Source organism: Morone saxatilis, unplaced genomic scaffold (assembly GCF_004916995.1).
Source record: "Morone saxatilis isolate NCDOM2014 unplaced genomic scaffold, NCSU_SB_2.0 Contig22, whole genome shotgun sequence".
Classification (NCBI taxonomy): domain Eukaryota; kingdom Metazoa; phylum Chordata; class Actinopteri; family Moronidae; genus Morone; species Morone saxatilis.
This window is the reverse complement of record NW_023339785.1, coordinates 12405698-12425182: the sequence shown is the minus strand read 5'-3', so window position 1 is coordinate 12425182 and position 19485 is coordinate 12405698. Positions and strand designations below refer to the sequence as shown.

At 42.0% G+C, this 19485-nt stretch overlaps 1 protein-coding gene across 1 annotated transcript in view; it reads left to right on the top strand.

Moving 5' to 3' along the window:
- atg2a (autophagy related 2A) overlaps positions 1-18803 on the top strand; it is a 23498-nt gene extending 4695 nt beyond the window's left edge. Inside the window, exons 6-42 of the mRNA XM_035668839.1 lie at positions 697-939; positions 1044-1143; positions 1772-1936; positions 2236-2378; positions 2662-2740; positions 2916-3165; positions 3678-3819; positions 4051-4149; positions 5063-5218; positions 6028-6301; positions 6634-6706; positions 6872-7046; positions 7138-7280; positions 7590-7702; positions 7853-8010; positions 8393-8525; positions 8662-8846; positions 8930-9010; positions 10001-10107; positions 10200-10292; positions 10500-10570; positions 11214-11290; positions 11886-12056; positions 12251-12377; positions 12690-12913; positions 13056-13285; positions 13431-13566; positions 14093-14314; positions 14397-14498; positions 14729-14813; positions 15145-15298; positions 15390-15459; positions 15569-15651; positions 15802-15923; positions 16054-16208; positions 16302-16460; positions 16861-18803. Coding sequence (XP_035524732.1) covers positions 697-939; positions 1044-1143; positions 1772-1936; positions 2236-2378; positions 2662-2740; positions 2916-3165; positions 3678-3819; positions 4051-4149; positions 5063-5218; positions 6028-6301; positions 6634-6706; positions 6872-7046; positions 7138-7280; positions 7590-7702; positions 7853-8010; positions 8393-8525; positions 8662-8846; positions 8930-9010; positions 10001-10107; positions 10200-10292; positions 10500-10570; positions 11214-11290; positions 11886-12056; positions 12251-12377; positions 12690-12913; positions 13056-13285; positions 13431-13566; positions 14093-14314; positions 14397-14498; positions 14729-14813; positions 15145-15298; positions 15390-15459; positions 15569-15651; positions 15802-15923; positions 16054-16208; positions 16302-16460; positions 16861-17097 — 5337 coding nt within the window. The 3' untranslated portion in view covers positions 17098-18803. The remainder of the gene's footprint in view (positions 1-696; positions 940-1043; positions 1144-1771; positions 1937-2235; positions 2379-2661; positions 2741-2915; positions 3166-3677; positions 3820-4050; positions 4150-5062; positions 5219-6027; positions 6302-6633; positions 6707-6871; positions 7047-7137; positions 7281-7589; positions 7703-7852; positions 8011-8392; positions 8526-8661; positions 8847-8929; positions 9011-10000; positions 10108-10199; positions 10293-10499; positions 10571-11213; positions 11291-11885; positions 12057-12250; positions 12378-12689; positions 12914-13055; positions 13286-13430; positions 13567-14092; positions 14315-14396; positions 14499-14728; positions 14814-15144; positions 15299-15389; positions 15460-15568; positions 15652-15801; positions 15924-16053; positions 16209-16301; positions 16461-16860) is intronic.
- The last annotated feature ends 682 nt before the right edge of the window (positions 18804-19485 follow it).

The following is a 19485-nucleotide window of genomic DNA, read 5'->3' as shown; positions in this document are numbered from 1 at the left end:
GTGTGTGAGAGAGTGTGAGGACACATTTGTCTGAGAATGTGTGTGTATGTGTCAAGAGGGATCCTCAAACAGCATTATTGTCTCATCTGGGTTTTGCATGAGTTTCTTCCCATGCTGACCAATCACAGTTGTTGGTGTAGTTACATTTCTGGGAGGTGCACGGCAGGCTTTTGCTTAGGGTACGAAGTTACACTGTATCTACGTTGTCTATTCGATGTAGAACTAGAAATCAGGCTTGACTTGTTTGGAGAAAGCCTCCAGCTTTTCTGCTTGTCAGTTTCTTACTCCAACAGTGACGTCTGAACAAGAGGAACTTTTCTGTCTCGCTACTGTTGCAAAATAAAGTAATGACCTCGATACTTTTATATTTATGTAAAATGTATTTACAGTGGGAACCCAATTCAAGGATTGAAGGTTATTTTTTTATAATATATACATTTTTATAATATGTTTTTTGTTATTTGTAACACATCACTGGAAATTGAACTGGTGCATCTCTTTTTGCTCTTTATAAGTTTATTTAGTAGATTAATTAATGGCATCAAATGACCTATTGCAAAGAAAGGAAATGAGCCATGATGTCTCCAACTATACTGACTGTGCAGACAGAAGCAGAAGGGATGGAGACAAGAAACAAGAGAAACATCAATATAATTTAGAACTAGAATTGCTCATAGATTTCTCCTCATTTCGTAGGGTCCTCCTGAGGAGGAACGCCCAGAATCAGCCACGGCAAGTGAAGGAGAAGAGGAGGAAGAGAAAGAGAAGGAGGAGGAGGAGGAGGAGGAAGAGGAAGATGAGGAGGAAGAGGAAGAAGAGGTAAAGCCCCAGGCATCGCCTCCCTGTCCTCCATCTCAGCCACTGCTCATAGGAAGCTGCTCAGGTTTCATCGAGACCACCGTCAAGATCAAACAGAACGACATGCTGCCCGGACCAAAGGTGTGTGTGTACTGTAATGTAATGTAGGATAAGGAAGAATAACTAAATACAACTGTTCTCTTGTATTTACTTGTCTATCCTGTCTCTTCCGCTCTGTTCATCAGTTGGAGTTGGATGGGAAGGTGGGTTGTGTCCACATGCTGCTGTCTCCAGATCAAATAACCCATCTGACAGACCTTCTGGCAGCCCTCTGCATCGACACTGGTATATCAAAACACAACTACTGTCATAAACACACACCAGTGCCAGGCCCGGGTTACACCGTTTATTTCAGTTTGACTTCGGCCATATTAAATTCTTGGATTTTCTTTTGGCATTACAGGTTATGTTTAATATATCATGGTGATTATGGCATGAAACAAGATAAGTCATGTGCTTAAACTGGCTGATGGGGGAATAAACAGTCAGAGTAAAGTCAGGTTATAGAGATGCCTGTTATAATAAGATGAAAAAATAATAATAAAAGAGTAAAATGTACCAATGATGCTCACATTCATGCGTGCACTCACAAAATAAAATCACAAATTTACTACTTATTCACGAGTTCTTCTGTGTCTAGAAACTAGAAGGTAATCGTGACTGCAGGCTTTAGTAATTCATAATGTGAAACTCCTCAAAGGCAGGAGGACTCACAGATACACACACACACACACACACACACACACACAGACAATGTGCTGTTTGCTCTGTAGCTCAGAGCTGCAGGGTAAGGTCACAGACATCTGTAAATGCCTCATAAATGTGAGGTCACATTCAGCCTGGATCTATCTCTTTTTCTCTCTCACTACTTGCACACATTCATAAAGCTGTTTTTCTGTCCTCTCTCCCCCAGAGCCAGAGACAAAGTGTGGTGGAGTACACAGCCGTCCGTTAGACTCAGACGACCTGCGTATGATTGAAGAGGACCTCAGTAAGCAGCTGGGCTCCAGTCCCAGAGACAGGGAGTGGGATGTTGAGCCTGACCTGGAGCCCTACATCACCAGCCTGGAGAATGGAGGTACACAGAGCAGGTCCACTTATAAACTGTCTGACTGAGATACAGCGACACCACAGAATGTAGTTTGTAACCATGGCAGTGTAAAAAAAGGGAATGTTTTCCCTTTTTAAATATATAGCATTCATACGGTATTAATAAGGAGCCTCATTAATCTCAAGGTACAATAAATATGTCTTTAGATTGTATAAAATCTACTCCCACTGCTGTGTTTCTTGCAGCGATGTTCTGTGAATTATTTGTGTACATTGTAGTGTTTAACTTAGCACTGTGTCTGTGTGTCTGTGTGCTTGTGCCTACAGAGATGTTTTACTCCATGGGTCCTGCTGGGATGACAAGTAGTGTGACGTCTGTGCGCTCTGGCAGCGAGCTCTCAGACAGTGATATGGAGTCTTCTACACAAAGTCTAGCCAGCTTCACACAGCCTGCAGCTCTGTCTGCACAGGTACAGCCTGTGTGTGTGTGTGTGTGTAACAATATGTAGAGTTCATGTAAGGGAATGGTGATTTCCTTTATTTTATTTTCAATCATTAATATCGACATAATTTAGTGTTATTGAAAAAACTACTTTCTTTATAGTGTTTATAGTGTAGAATGGCAAATATAGCAGAATGTTTATTAGCACAAGAACCATCATTACTGACAGAGAACAACAACAAATACAGAACTGGAACTTGTAAATGTACTTATCTAATCGCAATCTGACTTCCGCTTTAATTTTCCCTCAGGGCATGGTGAACTGTCCAAGGAGATATCCTGTAGCAGGCTGTCTGTCGAGTCTCCCCCATGCAGGCGGCCGGCCCAGAGGTAAAGTTACTGCAGTGCTGAGTAAACGGTTTATAACAGAACTTTGAAAGAGTCTGTAGCTCTAAAATATCAAGTACAGTCCTCAAAATTATACTCAGACTCAGTTATTTTCAGTTATAATTGCACTCTGGACATTATGTCGTCAGAATTTTAACTCTCACCCTCTTACTTGCAGGACGCTCTCACAGCGGCCAGGCAGAGCAGCTGAAGTCCGATGCTTTGTTGCGACTGACTCTTGGCGGGCTCACCCTGACCCTGCTGCAGGAGGACCCGCCCTCTAGGCCCGACGGAGCCTCGTCATTGGCTCAGGTGTCTCAGGTGTTCTTCCGGGAGCTGGCCTTCTTCAAGGACAGCATGTTCAGCGAGAGAGACTTCCATCATCTGAGAGGCGGCTTTTCCAAGGCCTGCCCACACTCCCATCTCAGGTAGAAAAACACAGACACATATTTTATCTTTGCTGAGTTTGAATTCATGTGGACAATTGCTTTTATAACAATTACCGATGGGGAGGTACTTATTTTTGGTGTGTATTTTTTTATGGATGAATATATAAAATGAGGCTTAGGGAAGTTGAAAATTGCATACAAAGGTGAGAAGATGATACTGTACGTACCTTTCTGTATATGATGCTGCTCAAAGAACTTGTAAAATTTATATTTCTGAAATACAATAAACGTTTAATGGCCTGTAGGTATGAGGAATGTGTTACATGTCTGTTGTGCACATTGAGGAACGCCATATTGCAAATGAGGATTATGCTTGGTTTTTTTGGTTTTTTTTCATCAAGCTGTGTGTTTCTTCTCCCTTTTGGATGCTTTCACGTCTGCTCTTACTGCCATCAATACATATATACACACATATACACTGTTGTTGAGGGCTTCTACAAGCTTCTCCTAGCTGAGAGTGACCGTCTAATACTCGTCGTCGTCTCTCCCAGAGTGACAGGGGCAGCAGTGCAGGTTGCTTGTGAGATGCGGAGCGGGAGACGCCACAGTCGGGCCGTGACCTCTGACGTTTCCTTCAGCAGACTGGAGCTGTTAGAGTGCCTCTGGGAGGATGGAAAGCCTCAGTACAGCGAGGTAGAAAATATCTCTTAGTCTGTCTGTGTAGCTCAAGACTCTGTGGTTGTGTTCACACTGACTAAACTGCTGCCATTATAATATATTTTCAATATGGCCAATATTGTTTGCAGTGCAAACAGCAGCAACAGTAAGTGACCACATAAGGAAAGTAGTTTATGTTTGTTGTTCTCTTAACAAGCTGATAAGGAAGACTTGAAAGAACAGTGTGTCTCTGCGTCTCTTTTCCAGTTGCTTCAGTTCCAGAAAGCTGGTATGTTCACAGTTGGAGCTGCAGCCAGACCATGTGCTCAACTACACTACGGCCTCACTGAAAAACACCTGCGCAGGGTATGCATTTACACACACATGCACACATTCTCTCACACACACACACACACACACACACACACACACACACACTCTCTCTCTCACACACACACACACACTCTCACACACTGACTTGATAAATGCCTGTTTAAGCACAAAACCTTTCTTATCTCAAGAAACTGTTTTGAATTCATTTTCAGTTTGTTTTTGTGTAAGGCGTCTTGCATGTCAATGTACAAAATGTGCTGTACAAATGTTTTTTTGGTTTGTGTAAAGTGTTATGATGTTAACACCAGGTCTGGTGTTCGAGAAGTGACGACAAGTGATGACAACCAGAAAAAAAAACATATTCTATAAATGAATAATGATGTCAAATAAAGTGTTTATTGTTTTGATACTATCGAAGTAAGAAAGTTAGATGCTATTACTTTTATAATGTCATCATGATCATAACAGGTACTTATTTTATTTTAAGTTAAGTTTGAAAGACTCTATGAGCCTACATTTTATGTCAGCATGTAATGCTTTAAATTTGATCACTTTCTTGCCAAAAAAACAAAAAAAAATCAATATTCAATGTTTTTTACTACCAGACTTGTGTCCTTAGCAGGTTGCATAACCTTCAAAAATAGTTTAGTGACCAATACAATTATACACCAAAATCCTGGAATGTGACGATGCCAGTAATCATAAGTGTATTCATTCAGACTTGAATCTGTCTGATATTATGAATTAGAAATGTATTTGTAGTTGTCAGGTAAAGGTTTCCCTTTACTAATATTAATTACTAATTAGTAATATTGATTAGTTACACACAAAAATGTGTAATCAAAAAAACTGTGAAACTATGAAACTGACTGACTGATGACATGTTAACAATTTATCAGAAAACTGATTGATCAATCTGTTCTTTAACGTGTGTGTGTGTTGGCAGGGTAAACAGCGGGTAGTGCGGCGGGAAAGTGTAGTCCGGGTGGAGCTGGCAGAGCTGAGCGCTGAGCTGGACCTGGATGTCCTCAGTCGCCTGGGGAGCCTGAGCAAAGCTTTCAGCCACTGTCCCACACAGACTGCTGGACCTGGACTCATACAGGTGGAACCCCACATACAGCTATTCATAAAGAGACTGATTACATAAAGAAGTCATGAAGTGTTTACCTGTTATCAAATTCAATAGTCAGTAACCCAAATAAAACACATGGTGTATAGAAGAAATGCATGATGACGCCGTTAACTGAAGTGACACAGATCAGCATACATGTTGTTGGACCTGTTTTGTCACAGCATGATTAACGATACCAGCAATAAATGCAGTTTGTATTGAGAATCACACAAGGAGAACCTGCACTCTTTCACAATTTGTCTGGCCTTTTTATCTCAAGTCACTGAAGACAAGGAACACAGAAACTGATGAAATCCGTGGAAATCTGACAATATTAGATCTAACAAATGGATAACAGTTAAGAAATGTACCAGGTTGTGTTTTCTACGCTGTACACCGAAATTATGGATTTTAGCTATTCTTCCGTACAGCAGCCCATCTATTTTATAAACCAGATTGCTCATAGGTGAGCAGAAAAGCATTCAGAAAGCACAGAATGTCATTTTGGCTTTAGTAATCCAGTTTGTAGAGTCATGGATTTATGTCAGCACGACATACACAAAGCTTGTTGCAAAAAGCTTGAAAAGGTAATCCTGTCATGTCTGACCAATCGTATTTGTGCTGACACAAACAGGGACAAAATTACCAGGCTTAAGAGTAAATAAGCAGTTCTTCTTCTGAAGCACTAAAGCTACTGAAGCTTCTCAGTGACAGCAGACAACTGAGTACTGTCTGTAACTCTGTGAATCAGCCAGCATTGATAGATAAATACTAAGATTTCTCACTTTCTTTCCTCTCAGACCCAGAGCAGTGAGCTGGTCTCCTCCTTCACCCTCCTTTCCCCCCACGCCATCCTCAGGCTTCGCTTCCCCATACCTGACCTGCGGCCCCTCCCTAAGCGTCGACCGCCGACCCAGAGGGCAGTGCGGCAGGAGACTTTGGTCCTGGAGCTGACGGAGCTGGAGCTGAAGCACCAGGAGGCCCCGGACCTCCAGAGCGAGCAGACGGCCCCTGGACAGCCGTGGGCTCCCTGCCTCACCCAGCTGCTGGAGGCCTCCTTCACGGACCTGCACGGTGGGAACACACACAATCCCTACACAGTGGTTGTTCAGACTGAATGAGTATTCATGACAGTCATACAGTATATTGGGTTTTAAAATAAAACATCAAAACAATAATAAAACTGTAATTATGTCATCCAAGGACTTATTTTAGCATCTTATGTTTAATAAAAGTTGGAAAGCCTTTGTTTTTGTTAATATAGTGCCATTAGTCATTTCTTATGAGTAACTTTAACCTCATAGGATTTGTGGAAGTTGCTTGTTTCCCATTATAAAGCACATATGAAGCAGACCTTTTTAAAATGTGAAATACAGACAGAGAACTCATGTGTTGTCTCTCACCAGGTTCATACGAGGGCTGGGAGGGCGGCTCTTTCCCCTGTATCAGAGTGAAGAAGAACCGTGACTCTCTGCCCAGGTTAGTAGTACTGAACTACATGCTGCAGTCTGTTAGGAATCTGCACTTTGCAGTACCAAAGCTCTCCAAGAAAAAGTTGGAGTTTCTGCTCAGATCTAACAAAAATACAGTTATAATGCACTCTGCCAGCAGTGAGTATTACTTGCACAATGTTTCTGTGAACAGATTATCAGTGCGTGTACGTGGAGGTGAGGCTCAGGGCCCGGCAGCAGGTCTGGATGGGATGAACCTGGGCCTCATCAGGGACCTTGGGGCCGCTTTCTTTGAAAGTCACTGTGAACTCAACGACAAAACCAGCTCTCCGTTCTCCTCCAACCGCACCATGTTTGAGACCGAGGAGGTGCGCTGACACACAGAAAAAATGACTATTTTTTATCTATCAGGTATCTTATGACCTTGTGACCTAAATCTTACCTCCTTCCTTGTTTTAGATGGTGATTCCAGCAGACCCCGAGGAGATGAGTCAGTTTCAGGCGCAGTGTGTCGCTCAGTGTCAGTGTGCTGTGGACATCAGCCTGCCGTTGGCTTACATCCTCCTGCCCAACAAACAAGCCTTCCAGAGCATCTACAACAGGTACGTTAACAGAAGCACAACTGTCTTAAATACAAACAATTTAGGTCTTTTTCATCTTACAAGGTTTTATTGTACTTCAAGTTCACTCTAAGATGAAAACAGAACAGGGCATTGTGTTACAAGGTGCACTTTATCTGCTTCTAATCACCACAGTGTCCTTGTTCTTGAGCTGCTCATGTAGAACTGTTATTAGTTATGTCAGAAATAGCTTCATCTTCTAGCCTTGTTCCTTTTTTGGTCTTTATATTGCTCTTAAATCCTGCATCAGAAGTAACCTTGCTTTTCCTCACCCACCCCATCGTCCAAAAGGATCAATAATGATCTGTTGATGTGGGAGCCTCCTCCACCCTCGGCCCACAGCCCCGACCACAGCCGCCATCACCGCGACGAGTTCCAGCTGTGCAAGTCGGCGTTCAGACTGGGTGAGTTTGACTGTTTTGATGGAAAAACTTAAACAACGTGTAGATCTATCAGCCATAGTAGCAGCTAGCCTGTCAAAACATTTTTCATTAATCAAGCAGTTTGTTTGTGTTGCATTGGGATAATGATGTTTGTTCCTCTCTCTACCACAGACTCTGATTCTGAAGAGGACGAGCCTCACTTCTACTTGGCCAGTGAATCAGCTGGAAGGAGTCAACAGTCAGCTCCCCGCCCCAACCACAACCTCAGCCTCCTCTCCCTCACTGTGATTATCGGCAAAGGTCGCCTCCAAGCCAGAACAGACAGGAAGGTGAGCCATGTGGCTGCTAACTATAGGATTTGAAGACCATATACAGGCTATGCACTTGCACCCATAATTGGCTTCATCCAGAGCTGTAGACTCGAGTTGAGACTTTGACTCTTCTGCTGTGAGACTCATTTACTTGAGACTTGATGGTAAAAATATGAAGAGACTTAACTTGACACATACATACTGAAGAATGCAATATTGTGCATAGTTTTGCCTTGTGGAGTTCCGCCAAACTGTCATGAACAATTAATAACAAAACCCGATTACCTGAAACGTCATAACGTGAAGGACCAGTGTGTAAATTAGCCCTTCATTATAAAATTAATTGGTCTTTACAGAAGTAGTTCAATAGTATACTTTCCATTTCATCTCATTGCTTCAGGAGGACCAGAGTCATGGGGAAATTGTGCTCGACCTGGAAGGGGGGAAGATATTCAGTGTGGCACAGCACCAGAACGACCCCAATCTCAACTTTCTGTGTCTGGAGAGCAGACGAGTGGAGCTTTACCATCGAGGTGCACATCGTCCTGTTGTTTACAAACATTTAATTGCAGCGTAATTCATATTTTCCTCTTTAAACTGTGTTGAAACTGATTTAATGCTTTTTAATTTAATGTTGTTGTTTTTTCTTCCCCCCCCACACCACTACAGCGGTGGTGAAAGACACCCCCATCCCACAGCGGTTGGAGATGCCCAACTTCACTCCCCCAAAGCACTTGGACCCTACCATCTACCCCACAGAGGTGGGTGTGAGCAGTGTGAGCGGTAGGGAGGGGGAGCCACAGATGTTGTCCACAGCCATCAAAGTCACATTGGACCCAGAGAGGAGTGTGAAGGTACGTCCTCCTCAAATGCTTTATTTTGCTGCTGGTGCAAGTTTGAAATTGAACAGTTTTTTTGTATTTTGTTCTCCCTGTAGGAGTTCCTGGTTGCCCTTCGACTTCAAGGTGCCACAATGCGGCATTACATGACGCAGACTAATCACAGCTGGCATGAGCAGGTGAGGAGCATTACAAGGAAACTCAAAGTCTTCTAATTATCTTCTTGTCTCTTTTCGTGAAAAGAAAAATCCCCCCTGAACTCAAACTCAGTTACACTTAAACTTAGTTACAAGCAATGTAGCGCTCATTTAAAGGTGGTTTTCTTACTTCCTGCTTTACTTGCCTAATAAAATGAAAAAATGTAAAGGAAATCAGCTGCAACAATTTTCAGCTCTCTTAGAGGTAGATGTCAGATATAAAGATTTGGCGTCAGCCTCTCCGATTCAGAAAATGGCTTCTTCTCTCTTTAGACCAACATTTTTGACATTCCATGTTCATTCAAAAATAGAAATGTATGGATATGGAGTACAAGAGAGTGAGATCCCAATTTCTCTAGCAGAAATATCCGAGTGCAGTGGTAGCAGTATAATATTGTGCAGTGTACAATCCACTGTATGTTCTGAATGTGGTGTGCAGCTGTTGCTTTTGCTAAACTAGAGAAAACCTCATTCTTAATCGTCCTGTTGCTATTCGATATTTAAGGATTTTCTCCAACGAAACTGCCGCTGCTTCATTCAGGCGCTTGCTGTGGGGGAGTTGGAGGCGATTGTCATCTTTCCATTCAGAAAATAGAATACATTAAATTAAAATCCAGAGATTTGGATGCAGACAGCTTGACCAGGAACTTTATAGCGTCTGTGCTGGTAACACAGGTCCCACCAGTACTAAATCTTTAGCTCTGCCAAGAATCCATTTCTTGCTTCCAGAGATAATAAGTATATACTATTACATTGTAGCGAGTAAAGTATGATTTAATATGACAAATAGCATAACAAAGTAGACCTGCAGCTATGTTATTATTGCAGCAATTGCAATTAGTGTTATTTTCCAGTTAGATCATTTGAGTTGTCACCACACGCCACGTTAAAAACAAATCGTGTGAAGGAATTAAAAAAGGTTTGTAATTTACTGTTTTTCCTGCCACCTGAGTCTGTTTTTGTTTGTTACAGCTGGTTGACTTCCTGGATGTCATTGATGATCCTATTCTGGGATACACAGCACCTGCTGTCATCACTGTCCTCCACACACACCTCGCTACCTGTGCTGTCGACTACAGGTAAAATACCTGGAAAATTGTGGTAAAAGGATAGTGCACATTGTACCTTTATCCTTTATTCACCCTCCTCTTCTGTTTTTTCTGTTTTCCAGACCTCTGTATCTCCCACTGCGAGTGTTGTTCACAGCAGAGTCCTTCTCTCTGTCCAGTAATATCATAGTAGACACTGCCACCTTCCACCTCAGGTACAGTTGAACATGACACACAAGACAAGACCAGCTAAAGCAAAGCAAATATTGAACTGAATTAAAATCACAGTATTACAATTATTGGAATGATAATCAGCCCAGTAAATAATTTGAAATGTTACTGTTTATATCACATTATATGAACTGGTGACCCACAGTCTAAGATCTTTTGTGTAAGTTGTGTTTTTGTTGTGTTGTGGTCAGATTCATCCTGGATGACTCTGCTCTCTACCTCTCTGACAAATGTGAGACTGACACCGTGGACTTGAGGAGAGGTAAGACACATGATACATGTGTGCGTACATGTAAAGAATAGTTGTAGAAAATCCAGTTTTTGTGTCATCAGCAGATATCTCCTGTTAGCACTGACACTTACCGCTCCTACAGAGAGGCTGTTTCTTACTGTATGAGTGCTGCATTTGGTTGTGTGTAACCCTAATGTTGTTAGACTAGTGAGTTTCTTCATGTCTGTTTGTAGCCTGTATACTGTTTAGTCTGTTAGAGTTATTCAGCACTAAAAGTATTGAGTAAGACCATAGTTTCTGTCTGTTCATGTAAGATGTTTTTCCAAAGAAAACAATAAATTCCTAATGAGTAAAAACGAGTTAAAAGTGTCTCCCGACATCTCAATTGCAAATGCAGAGACAGATGGGGACCAAATCATCTGTCAAGCAGCCAAGAACGACCAGTTTCACCTGATGAGGAGGAACAGTTACATGAATGATAAATTCATTGATTTTTTTGGATATGTTAACTCAGACCTTATACTTGGACTGTTATCAAACTGAGACTTAAACATTAGACATCAAATATGTTAAACCTGCTGTCTACATCTTCAGAAAGTCTTTTTTCCAAAAACAGATGTTGGAAAATGAGGTCACTCAAATAAAAACCCCCATGTGTCTTTGTGTCACACAGACTATGTGTGTGTTCTGGACATTGACCTGCTTGAGCTCGCCATCACCACATGGAAAGGCAGCAATACGGGCAAGCTGGTGAGTGCTCGCCATCTGTTTACATACCTGTGTTTCCTTCACATTCACTCAGCAGCCACAGAGCATAAAAATGACTACCCCTGTCAGAGAAAATGTGAGCGTAAAACAAAACATTATAATTTAGTTCAATTTCCTTTAAAAACCACTAACGAGGAGAGGCCCCGTGTTTATAAATATTTTTTTTTACCATAATGAAGTTTCACTATAATAATAGCTTCAGACAGCAGTTTAAGACTAGGATCACACGGCGCAGTGATGTTTTGTTTGTCCATTTGCATCGTCTCGTCTTTTCTTTGAGGCATTTGCTTTATCCATTTATGTTTCAGCTGTGTTTTTATTTTATTTTTTACCTTTTTAGCAGTTTTAATTTATGTATTTTTTTTACATTTTTGTCTGTTCACTTATCCAATGCATGTTTTTTTACTTGGTAAATATTGATGTAAACACTGTCTTGGATGGCAAAATGGATGATATTTGTAATTAGCTCTCTTCCTATCTATATAGTAAATGTTCCATGTACTGTCACCACCTTTATTGATTCTAAAAATTAATTAATTTAAATATGCTTCCTCTGTATCCTCCCTTTGTGCTCCAGTCTCAGCCTCTCTTTGAGCTCCGTTGCTCCAACAATGTGGTTCACCTTCATACCTGTGCTGATTCCTGCGCTGCCCTGGTCAATATGCTGCAGTACCTGGTCTCCCAGGGTGACCTGCACCCCCCGCCGCGACACACCTCACCCACCGAAATCGCTGGCCAGAAACTACCAGTAAGACCAGCATATTCACTGCATAACGGAAATAATGAAGCCAAGAAGAGAATATGTAGTCTTTAACATAGAATTTCCAACATAATGAATAGTGAATGAATGCACTGATGTTGCTGATGAGAACAAAATGGTTCCATAAATGTTGAAAAGATGGCATAACATTGTTTAATGTTTGTAATATTCTGTCTTGTTAGCTGTCAGAAAGTCCTGCGTCTGTGCTGCCCTGCCCTCCAGCTGAAACCGCTGAGATCAACCAGTACGACCTGGCTGATGCCCTAATTGACACAGAGAAGAGCCACCGAGAAGAGAGTTTAGATCCAGGTACTGCGTTTGTCTCTTTTCTTTTCACATCCCAACAGGATATGGTTCAGTGAAATTCTGTAATGACCTACATCCTTAGCTATAAAACTGTGGTGAAGTTTGACAGATACAGAGATGTGTATTTGTTACATGAATTTGCCATTTAGGAAGGAAAAACAATCATGAAACTCTGCCCTGGGTCCAGTAACACAAGTGCAGTACTTTATACCTGTGTGCACATGTGCTCAGGTTTAGTGTTTACACTGCTAGCTTGGCTCGACCACAAGTCTGCGTGTTGTAACTGATTATTCTGCATTCTCTGTGTTCGTCCAGGTTCACCCTCCATGCCTAGAGGCTCACCTGTCTCTGTCTACTTGTTCCCTGGTGAAGCTTCTAAGCGCAACCTCTCCGTCCTGCAGGCGGATGACTCTGAGCTGGATGGACTGGTTGCCACAGCAACAGAGGCACAGGCAGATATGATGTCAGACGAAGGCTCTGAGGGCTCCACCGACAACGACGACTTTTGCATCTTGGAGGCTCCCGGCATGGGCATTCCTGTGAGACTCTCTGATTGCTTTTATGGTCCTCTTTATTTTTCCTTCCCCTTTAGCTCACGTTCCATTTTGATAGCATGACTCCTTTTCACAGTTAATCTGTATGCTTCCTCACAAAATGTCCACACATGGGATTTGTTCACAGCCCAAGGACGGGGAGCCAGTGGTGACGGTGCTGTCCCCGGGGCCCATCAGGGTGAAGGAAAGTCACTTCTCCAGGCCTCGAGGCAGTTCAGACCTGCTCCGAGCCCCTAGCCGCTTCCCGGTGCCCCAGAGCAGGGTGGTGCTGCGGGAGATCTCTGTGGTCTGGCACCTCTACGGGGGCAAGGACTTTGGCAGCAAGCCCATGTCCATACACGCTCAGCACGCAAACAGGTAACACAAGGCCACAAATAGGTTCTATAGATTCTTATACAATATATACATCAGTGGTAATGATTGTTTACCGGCATGTGTTATTTGTTCAGTTTTCTCTCACTGTCTTTTCTTTGGCTGTCTCACCATCTCCGTCTCTCTACAGAGGTCGTTCAGTCCCTGCCGGTGTCCGCGGGTCTCCGTCTCGCTCCGCCACCTCATCTCGTCCCCAGAACTCCTGGCGCTGGGCTGGAGGCAGCGGCCGTCAGCACACACTGCTGATGGAGATCCAGCTTACCAAGGTATATATACAGTATGTGTGTACGCTGAATTGAAATTAAACTTAGTTGTTGTCAGTGGGTTAACTCGTAAAAGATCTGAGTTTTTCAATTCAAACTTAGATCTTTTATTGCAATCGATTTTCATGCACCCATACATTTTTGTTTTTTTGTGCCCTGATCCAGACGAAATGTCTGATACCAGGTGTGACTTTTTTTTTGCTGACCGTTGAAAGGAGCTTTCTTGCTGAGAAGATCGATACCACTCTACATTTTTATAGCCTCTATATATCATACAGTTTTGTGAGTGGTATTGATCTTCTCATCTAACTCTTGGCAAGGAATCAAATAAGGAAATGTACTAAAATAAAAAGTATGATTTCTATTCTTTACCATTGTGTGAGTAGAACAACTGTAACAAACAAATTTCCCTTTGATTCTGAAACTATTCCTTTAAATTCAACTTGTAACTAACCTGTACTGCTTCCCTTTTTTAATGCACATTTAAACACCATCTTTTTCAACAAATTCCCCTTGTTTTGTCTTCCAGGTGTCCTTCCAGCATGAGTCCTACCCAGTGGCAGTAGCGGGGCAGGATGGGGAGGGGTCAGTGGCGGTTGGGGTTGGTCCTGGTGGTGAGCAGCTCCTCTCCAGGCAGGTGTTTATCGTCCAGGAGCTGGAGGTTCGGGACCGATTGGCCTCCTCACAAATGAACAAATTCCTCTACCTCTACACCAGCGAGAGCATGCCCCGCCGAGCCCACTCCAACATGGTGAGACAGCAGAGAGGCGGAGAGGGAGGGGATATTGATTGTGTCGTGTATATGATATTCATTGCGTGTTTCCTTTTTGTAGCTGACAGTGAAGGCCCTGCAGGTGTGTCCTGAATCTGGCCTCGGTGGTCCAGAGTGCTGTCTTCGGATCAGCCTGCTGCCACTACGACTTAACATCGACCAGGTAACTCCGACTCCTGAACACTAACAGCGGGTGTAATCCACTCTCAGTCAGACTCTTGTCTGTTTTGAGTTGTATTCATAGCTGTTATGTGAGTGCTTCAGGCCGTAGAGATTCTGTTTTACCTTTCATATCAACATAAGAACTGTATCAGAGTGGAGATAGAAGTTTGAAGAAGATTGAAGTAGTTTGGTACATCATCCAACCAGCCTTTTTTTCTGTCTCCTGTCCAGGACGCACTGTTTTTCCTGAAGGACTTTTTCAGTAATCTAGCTTCCTACGTTAATCCTTACCTGCCTGTGGACCCTGCAACTGAAGGTGAGCTACGTATAATGATGTTTTTTACTTAAGTTACATACTTATGAATATTATACTCCATTTCCTGGCCAATAGAGTTTGCTCTCTAAATGTTACAGCATCCTTGACCTTTAAGGGCTTTTGTCATAGACATAAATATTAAGATTTTAACAAGATCTGTCATGCAGGCTTCTCTCATTTGCTAAGCAGCAAGTACTACATATCATCAGTGTTGCATGCAGAACATTTTTATATGATCACTGATGTTAATTTTGAGCATGTTTAACATTTGATCTTATATGTGTTTTAAGAATGTCTCTGGTTAATGATATTTTCTATTATTTATTTTCAGTGAAGGCAGACCCCTCCCAGAAGACATCTGAGGAGGCAGAGTCAGCTGCAGGTCTGGGGCCTGACCTCACAGCTTCTGTGGAAACTACCTACAGCGAGCAGAGCTCCTCCTCTGCCGGCTCCACCTCCTCCTCCGAGCAGCCAATCTACTTCCGGTAACACTAATAAAAATACTCACAACTTGTCTGCGACAATTAAAGGTTTAAAATATTTATATAGTCTCTCTTCCTCCCCTACTATTTTTAGGGAGTTTCGTTTCACCTCTGAAGTGCCTATCTGGCTTGACTATCATGGCAAACATGTCGTCATTGAACAGGTGAGAGTTCACTCAGCTTGGCCAAAAGCTTATAATAAAGATGTCTGTGTATTTGAATTGTCCAGACTGGCTGTATTTTCACACTTCTGTCCTGCCCTTTGTTTCACAGGGAACGTTTGCAGGGATTCTGATCGGTCTGGCCCAGTTAAACTGTTCTGAGTTGAAGCTGAAGAGGCTCTGCTGCAGACATGGGTATAAATACACACCTCCAGAACCGATATCTCGTTGGTTGCTTGAGTTACATTCCCAAATCTGTTCAGTGTTCAGTGGTTTGGGACTTTTTGTTTGAAAAGCAAACCAGTTGAGTTTTCAGTAAATTTCTTTCTTCTGCAACACTTTTAGTCTCCTTGGTGTAGACAAAGTAATCCAGTACGCCGTCACAGAGTGGCTGACAGACATCAGGAAGAATCAGCTGCCGGGCATTTTGGGAGGTGTTGGCCCAATGCACTCGGTTGTCCAGCTATGTGAGTTGATGCTGCTTTTGTCTGCTCCAAACAGTGAACATTGTCAGCTCTTTATGTTCTTTATCCTGTTTTAACTTTTGTTTCATTCTCTTTTCCTCTCTTTTCCTCTCTTTCCATCTCTTTTCTCTAGTCCATGGAGTGAGGGATCTGTTCTGGTTGCCCATAGAGCAGTACAGGAAGGATGGGCGAATTATTCGAGGTCTCCAGAGGGGGGCAGCGTCCTTTGGCACCTCCACAGCATCAGCTGCTCTGGAGCTCAGCAACAGGCTGGTGCAGGCCATACAGGTAGTCTGTCTACAGGATTTTATAACAAAACATAATCAATTATTGAATTTTTAAAATGCTTTTTAACTCCACTGTCGATCATTTCTCTTACAGGCCACAGCAGAGACGGTGTACGACATTCTGTCTCCAACTCCTCCCCTGAACCGCTTTGCCATCACAGAAGGCCGAGCCCCGTCCAGCCGGCCTCGCAGAGCCGCTCAGCCCGCAGACCTCCGGGAAGGTGTGGCCAAGGCCTACGACACCGTCAGAGAGGTGCGTCCCCCCCCATTGATTATGGATCCTTCTAGAGAACAGAGAATGAGCTCTCACATTCTCATAGTAACTGTACTGTCAACTTTCTACTAATCTGATCATATGAGAAACCCAGTTCATAGAATCTGGATTGGGGATTAGAGAAACCAGATTTTGTCTGAAGGATGAAATTTCTTCCCAGATTTATAATCTGTGATCTTTGTCTTCTGTGATATAACTGAAAATCTTTGGGTTTTGAACTGTTGTTTGTAACAGTTCAACTCCGGGAACAATTTTTCTGACATTTTATAGACCAAACAATTAATAGAAAATTCCAACATTACCTGATTTAGTTCGGTTGGTTTCTTGTCTGCATATAAAAGCACTCAGAAAATAAATATTTTGACTCTCTGCTCTCCAGGGAGTGATTGACACGGCTCAGACCTTGTGCGATGTAGCATCCCGCGGCCACGAACAGAAGGGTCTGCCTGGTGCTGTGGGCGGCGTCCTGCGGCAGATCCCGCCCACCGTGGTGCGACCTTTAATAGTGGCCTCTGAAGCCACCTCCAATCTGCTCGGTGGCATGCGGAACCAGATCAAACCAGACGCTCGGAAAGAGGATTTCCTGAAGTGGCGCACGGAGGAAGGCCAAGAATGATGATAGCTTTTTTTTTTTGTTTTTGTTTTTGTTTTTGTTTTTTGTCCGTGTGAGAGAGAAAGTGTGTGTGTGTGTGTGTGTGATCATGATTGGGAGAGTCTAGGGTTTGAATGGGTATTTGCATGTGTGTACGGACTAATAAGAGTCAGTGTGTGCTCCCAATGCAAAAACAAAACAATGACTAACGACTACTGCAGTTACTGACACCCAGTGTTTTACGTGGCTCCATCATACATCGACTTCACCAGATTGAATCACTCTGTTTTGCATTCATTAGGAGCTCTCCTCATATATCCTCCGCTCAGTGATACACTAGTTACTATATACATGTGCTAACATATCATCATCACTCTCGACTGGCTTCATTTTCAATCCAACCAAGGGCACGTAGGAATATCACTCTCAAGGTTTCACTAGATAGACACATATTGAGGGCACTTCATGAATAGTGCTACTGGAAACTGTTTGTATTTTGATTTAATTAATGAATTTCTGGCACACTTTCACCTTCTTCCAAGGTTCATGGAAAAGAGAAACTGTATAAAGTGTAAAGAATAACTTTATTGTGAGACCATCATGTTTTGGCTTTTGGAGACTGTTTCATGAACCTTGGAAGTAACTGATGTCAGAAATCTCTGCTCTGTTTGTGTTCTTATTCACTGTTCAATCACTAACTGTGAACAGCATCACCAGAAAGGGTTTCCAGCTGATTAATTAAGATATCAGTTGACCTTTCTTGGGTGCAATGTGTGATGAAGCACTTTGGTCTACTTGTTGTCCAGTGATGCTTATAGTGAAGACAGGTAGAATATTTTAATAAGTGTCCTTCGCCAACAGCCTCTAGATGTTGGCAGATGGTTTCCCCCCAGACTTCACAACACAATGTCCTTGGTTCAGGTTTGGCCCCGTTTTGCACCTGTTTCTCTCAGTGCTGTTATTTGTGCCATAAACCTTGCAGAGTGCCCTTTTTTAACTAGTTTGTGTTGCCTTCCTCAATCCTGCCCCCTCCCCACTACAAGTATAACACATATTGGCTCATATTGATACACGTTTCCTGACTGAATAGAGACACCGGATCACACAAAGCCTCTAAACTCTGTAGCACATTGAATTCTGTTGAATCTTCACAAAGTCAAGTTTGACTTGAGTCGTCTGTAACTCACAGTAAACTGTCCAGATGTCAGCCAGTGGTTCTTCTACCTGCAGCTCTTTTGTGCTCCTGTTTCCATGAAGAGTTAAAGACTGGGATCTGAATTAACCTTCTTTGTCTTCAGAATTGCTTTGCCCACTTCTTTAGTTGCCTTCCTGCATATTTTTTATGTTTCTTTATTTGTTTTTTTTTTATTTTGTTAAAACATAAGTATTGTCATACTCATTTTCAAAATAAGAGTTAAGAGGATGTGAATCTGGTGAAAGTGGAAGATGAAAATTGGGTTTTGTGGTTTAAAAAAAGTTTTACATTTTTATCTTTTTTGTTTAATAAGTGTAAGGGATGTGTCTCTGTGTGTTTGTGTGCGTGTGTGCGTGTGAAAATGAGAGAGTGTTTGTGTGCGCGCATGATGCATGTCTGTGAGGGTAACAGGTGGATGCTTGTTACACCTCTTGTGTGTAATTACTATTTACTATATCATAAACTGTATAATACAAAGACGAGGAGTATACAAATTAATACAAAAAATAAAAAATTTGAGTATTAAAAACTGAAAGAGACATCTTTGTTTGATATTTGTGCTGCTAATGATCACCAATATTTACTTAAGGTTAGTGGTGGAATGAAACTTGAGTATTTCCATATAATGTTACTTCAGACTTTTAACTACATTAATTTTACTTTAGAGCTGTTAATAGTTGCTTTGTAAACTTGAAAAAGTTTTAGTTTCCAGATACAAAACATATGATTGACTGAGTTAAAGCTACAACATTAAACATTAAAAGGCTGCTTACATGTTAATGCATCAGTAACAATAATCCAATCATATAATATAAATGAAAATATTCTTTGTACAATATGCTGTCTCAGAATACTGTTTTGTAGTTAAATTTAAATGTATTATTTTTACTTGTAATGGACATTTTTAAACTTTATTTCTACATTGAGTAACAGAACAATCTGAATACTGGTTATTGTAAATATTACCCAATACACTGGTCCTAATTGTATTTTTCTGACATAAAATGTTACATTAAAGTGAATACCATAAAGAGAAGTATCAATAACAAAAACAGCTAAATTAAGGCCATAATCAGGGAACCAACTCAAGAGGAGAAAACGAGTCGGGGACGTTTCTTAGCGACGGAACAGCCGAACTTCCGGTCCACATGTGAGCAGACAGACAGACAGACAGACAGACAGACAGACAGACAGAGAGAGAGAGAGACAGTTACTGG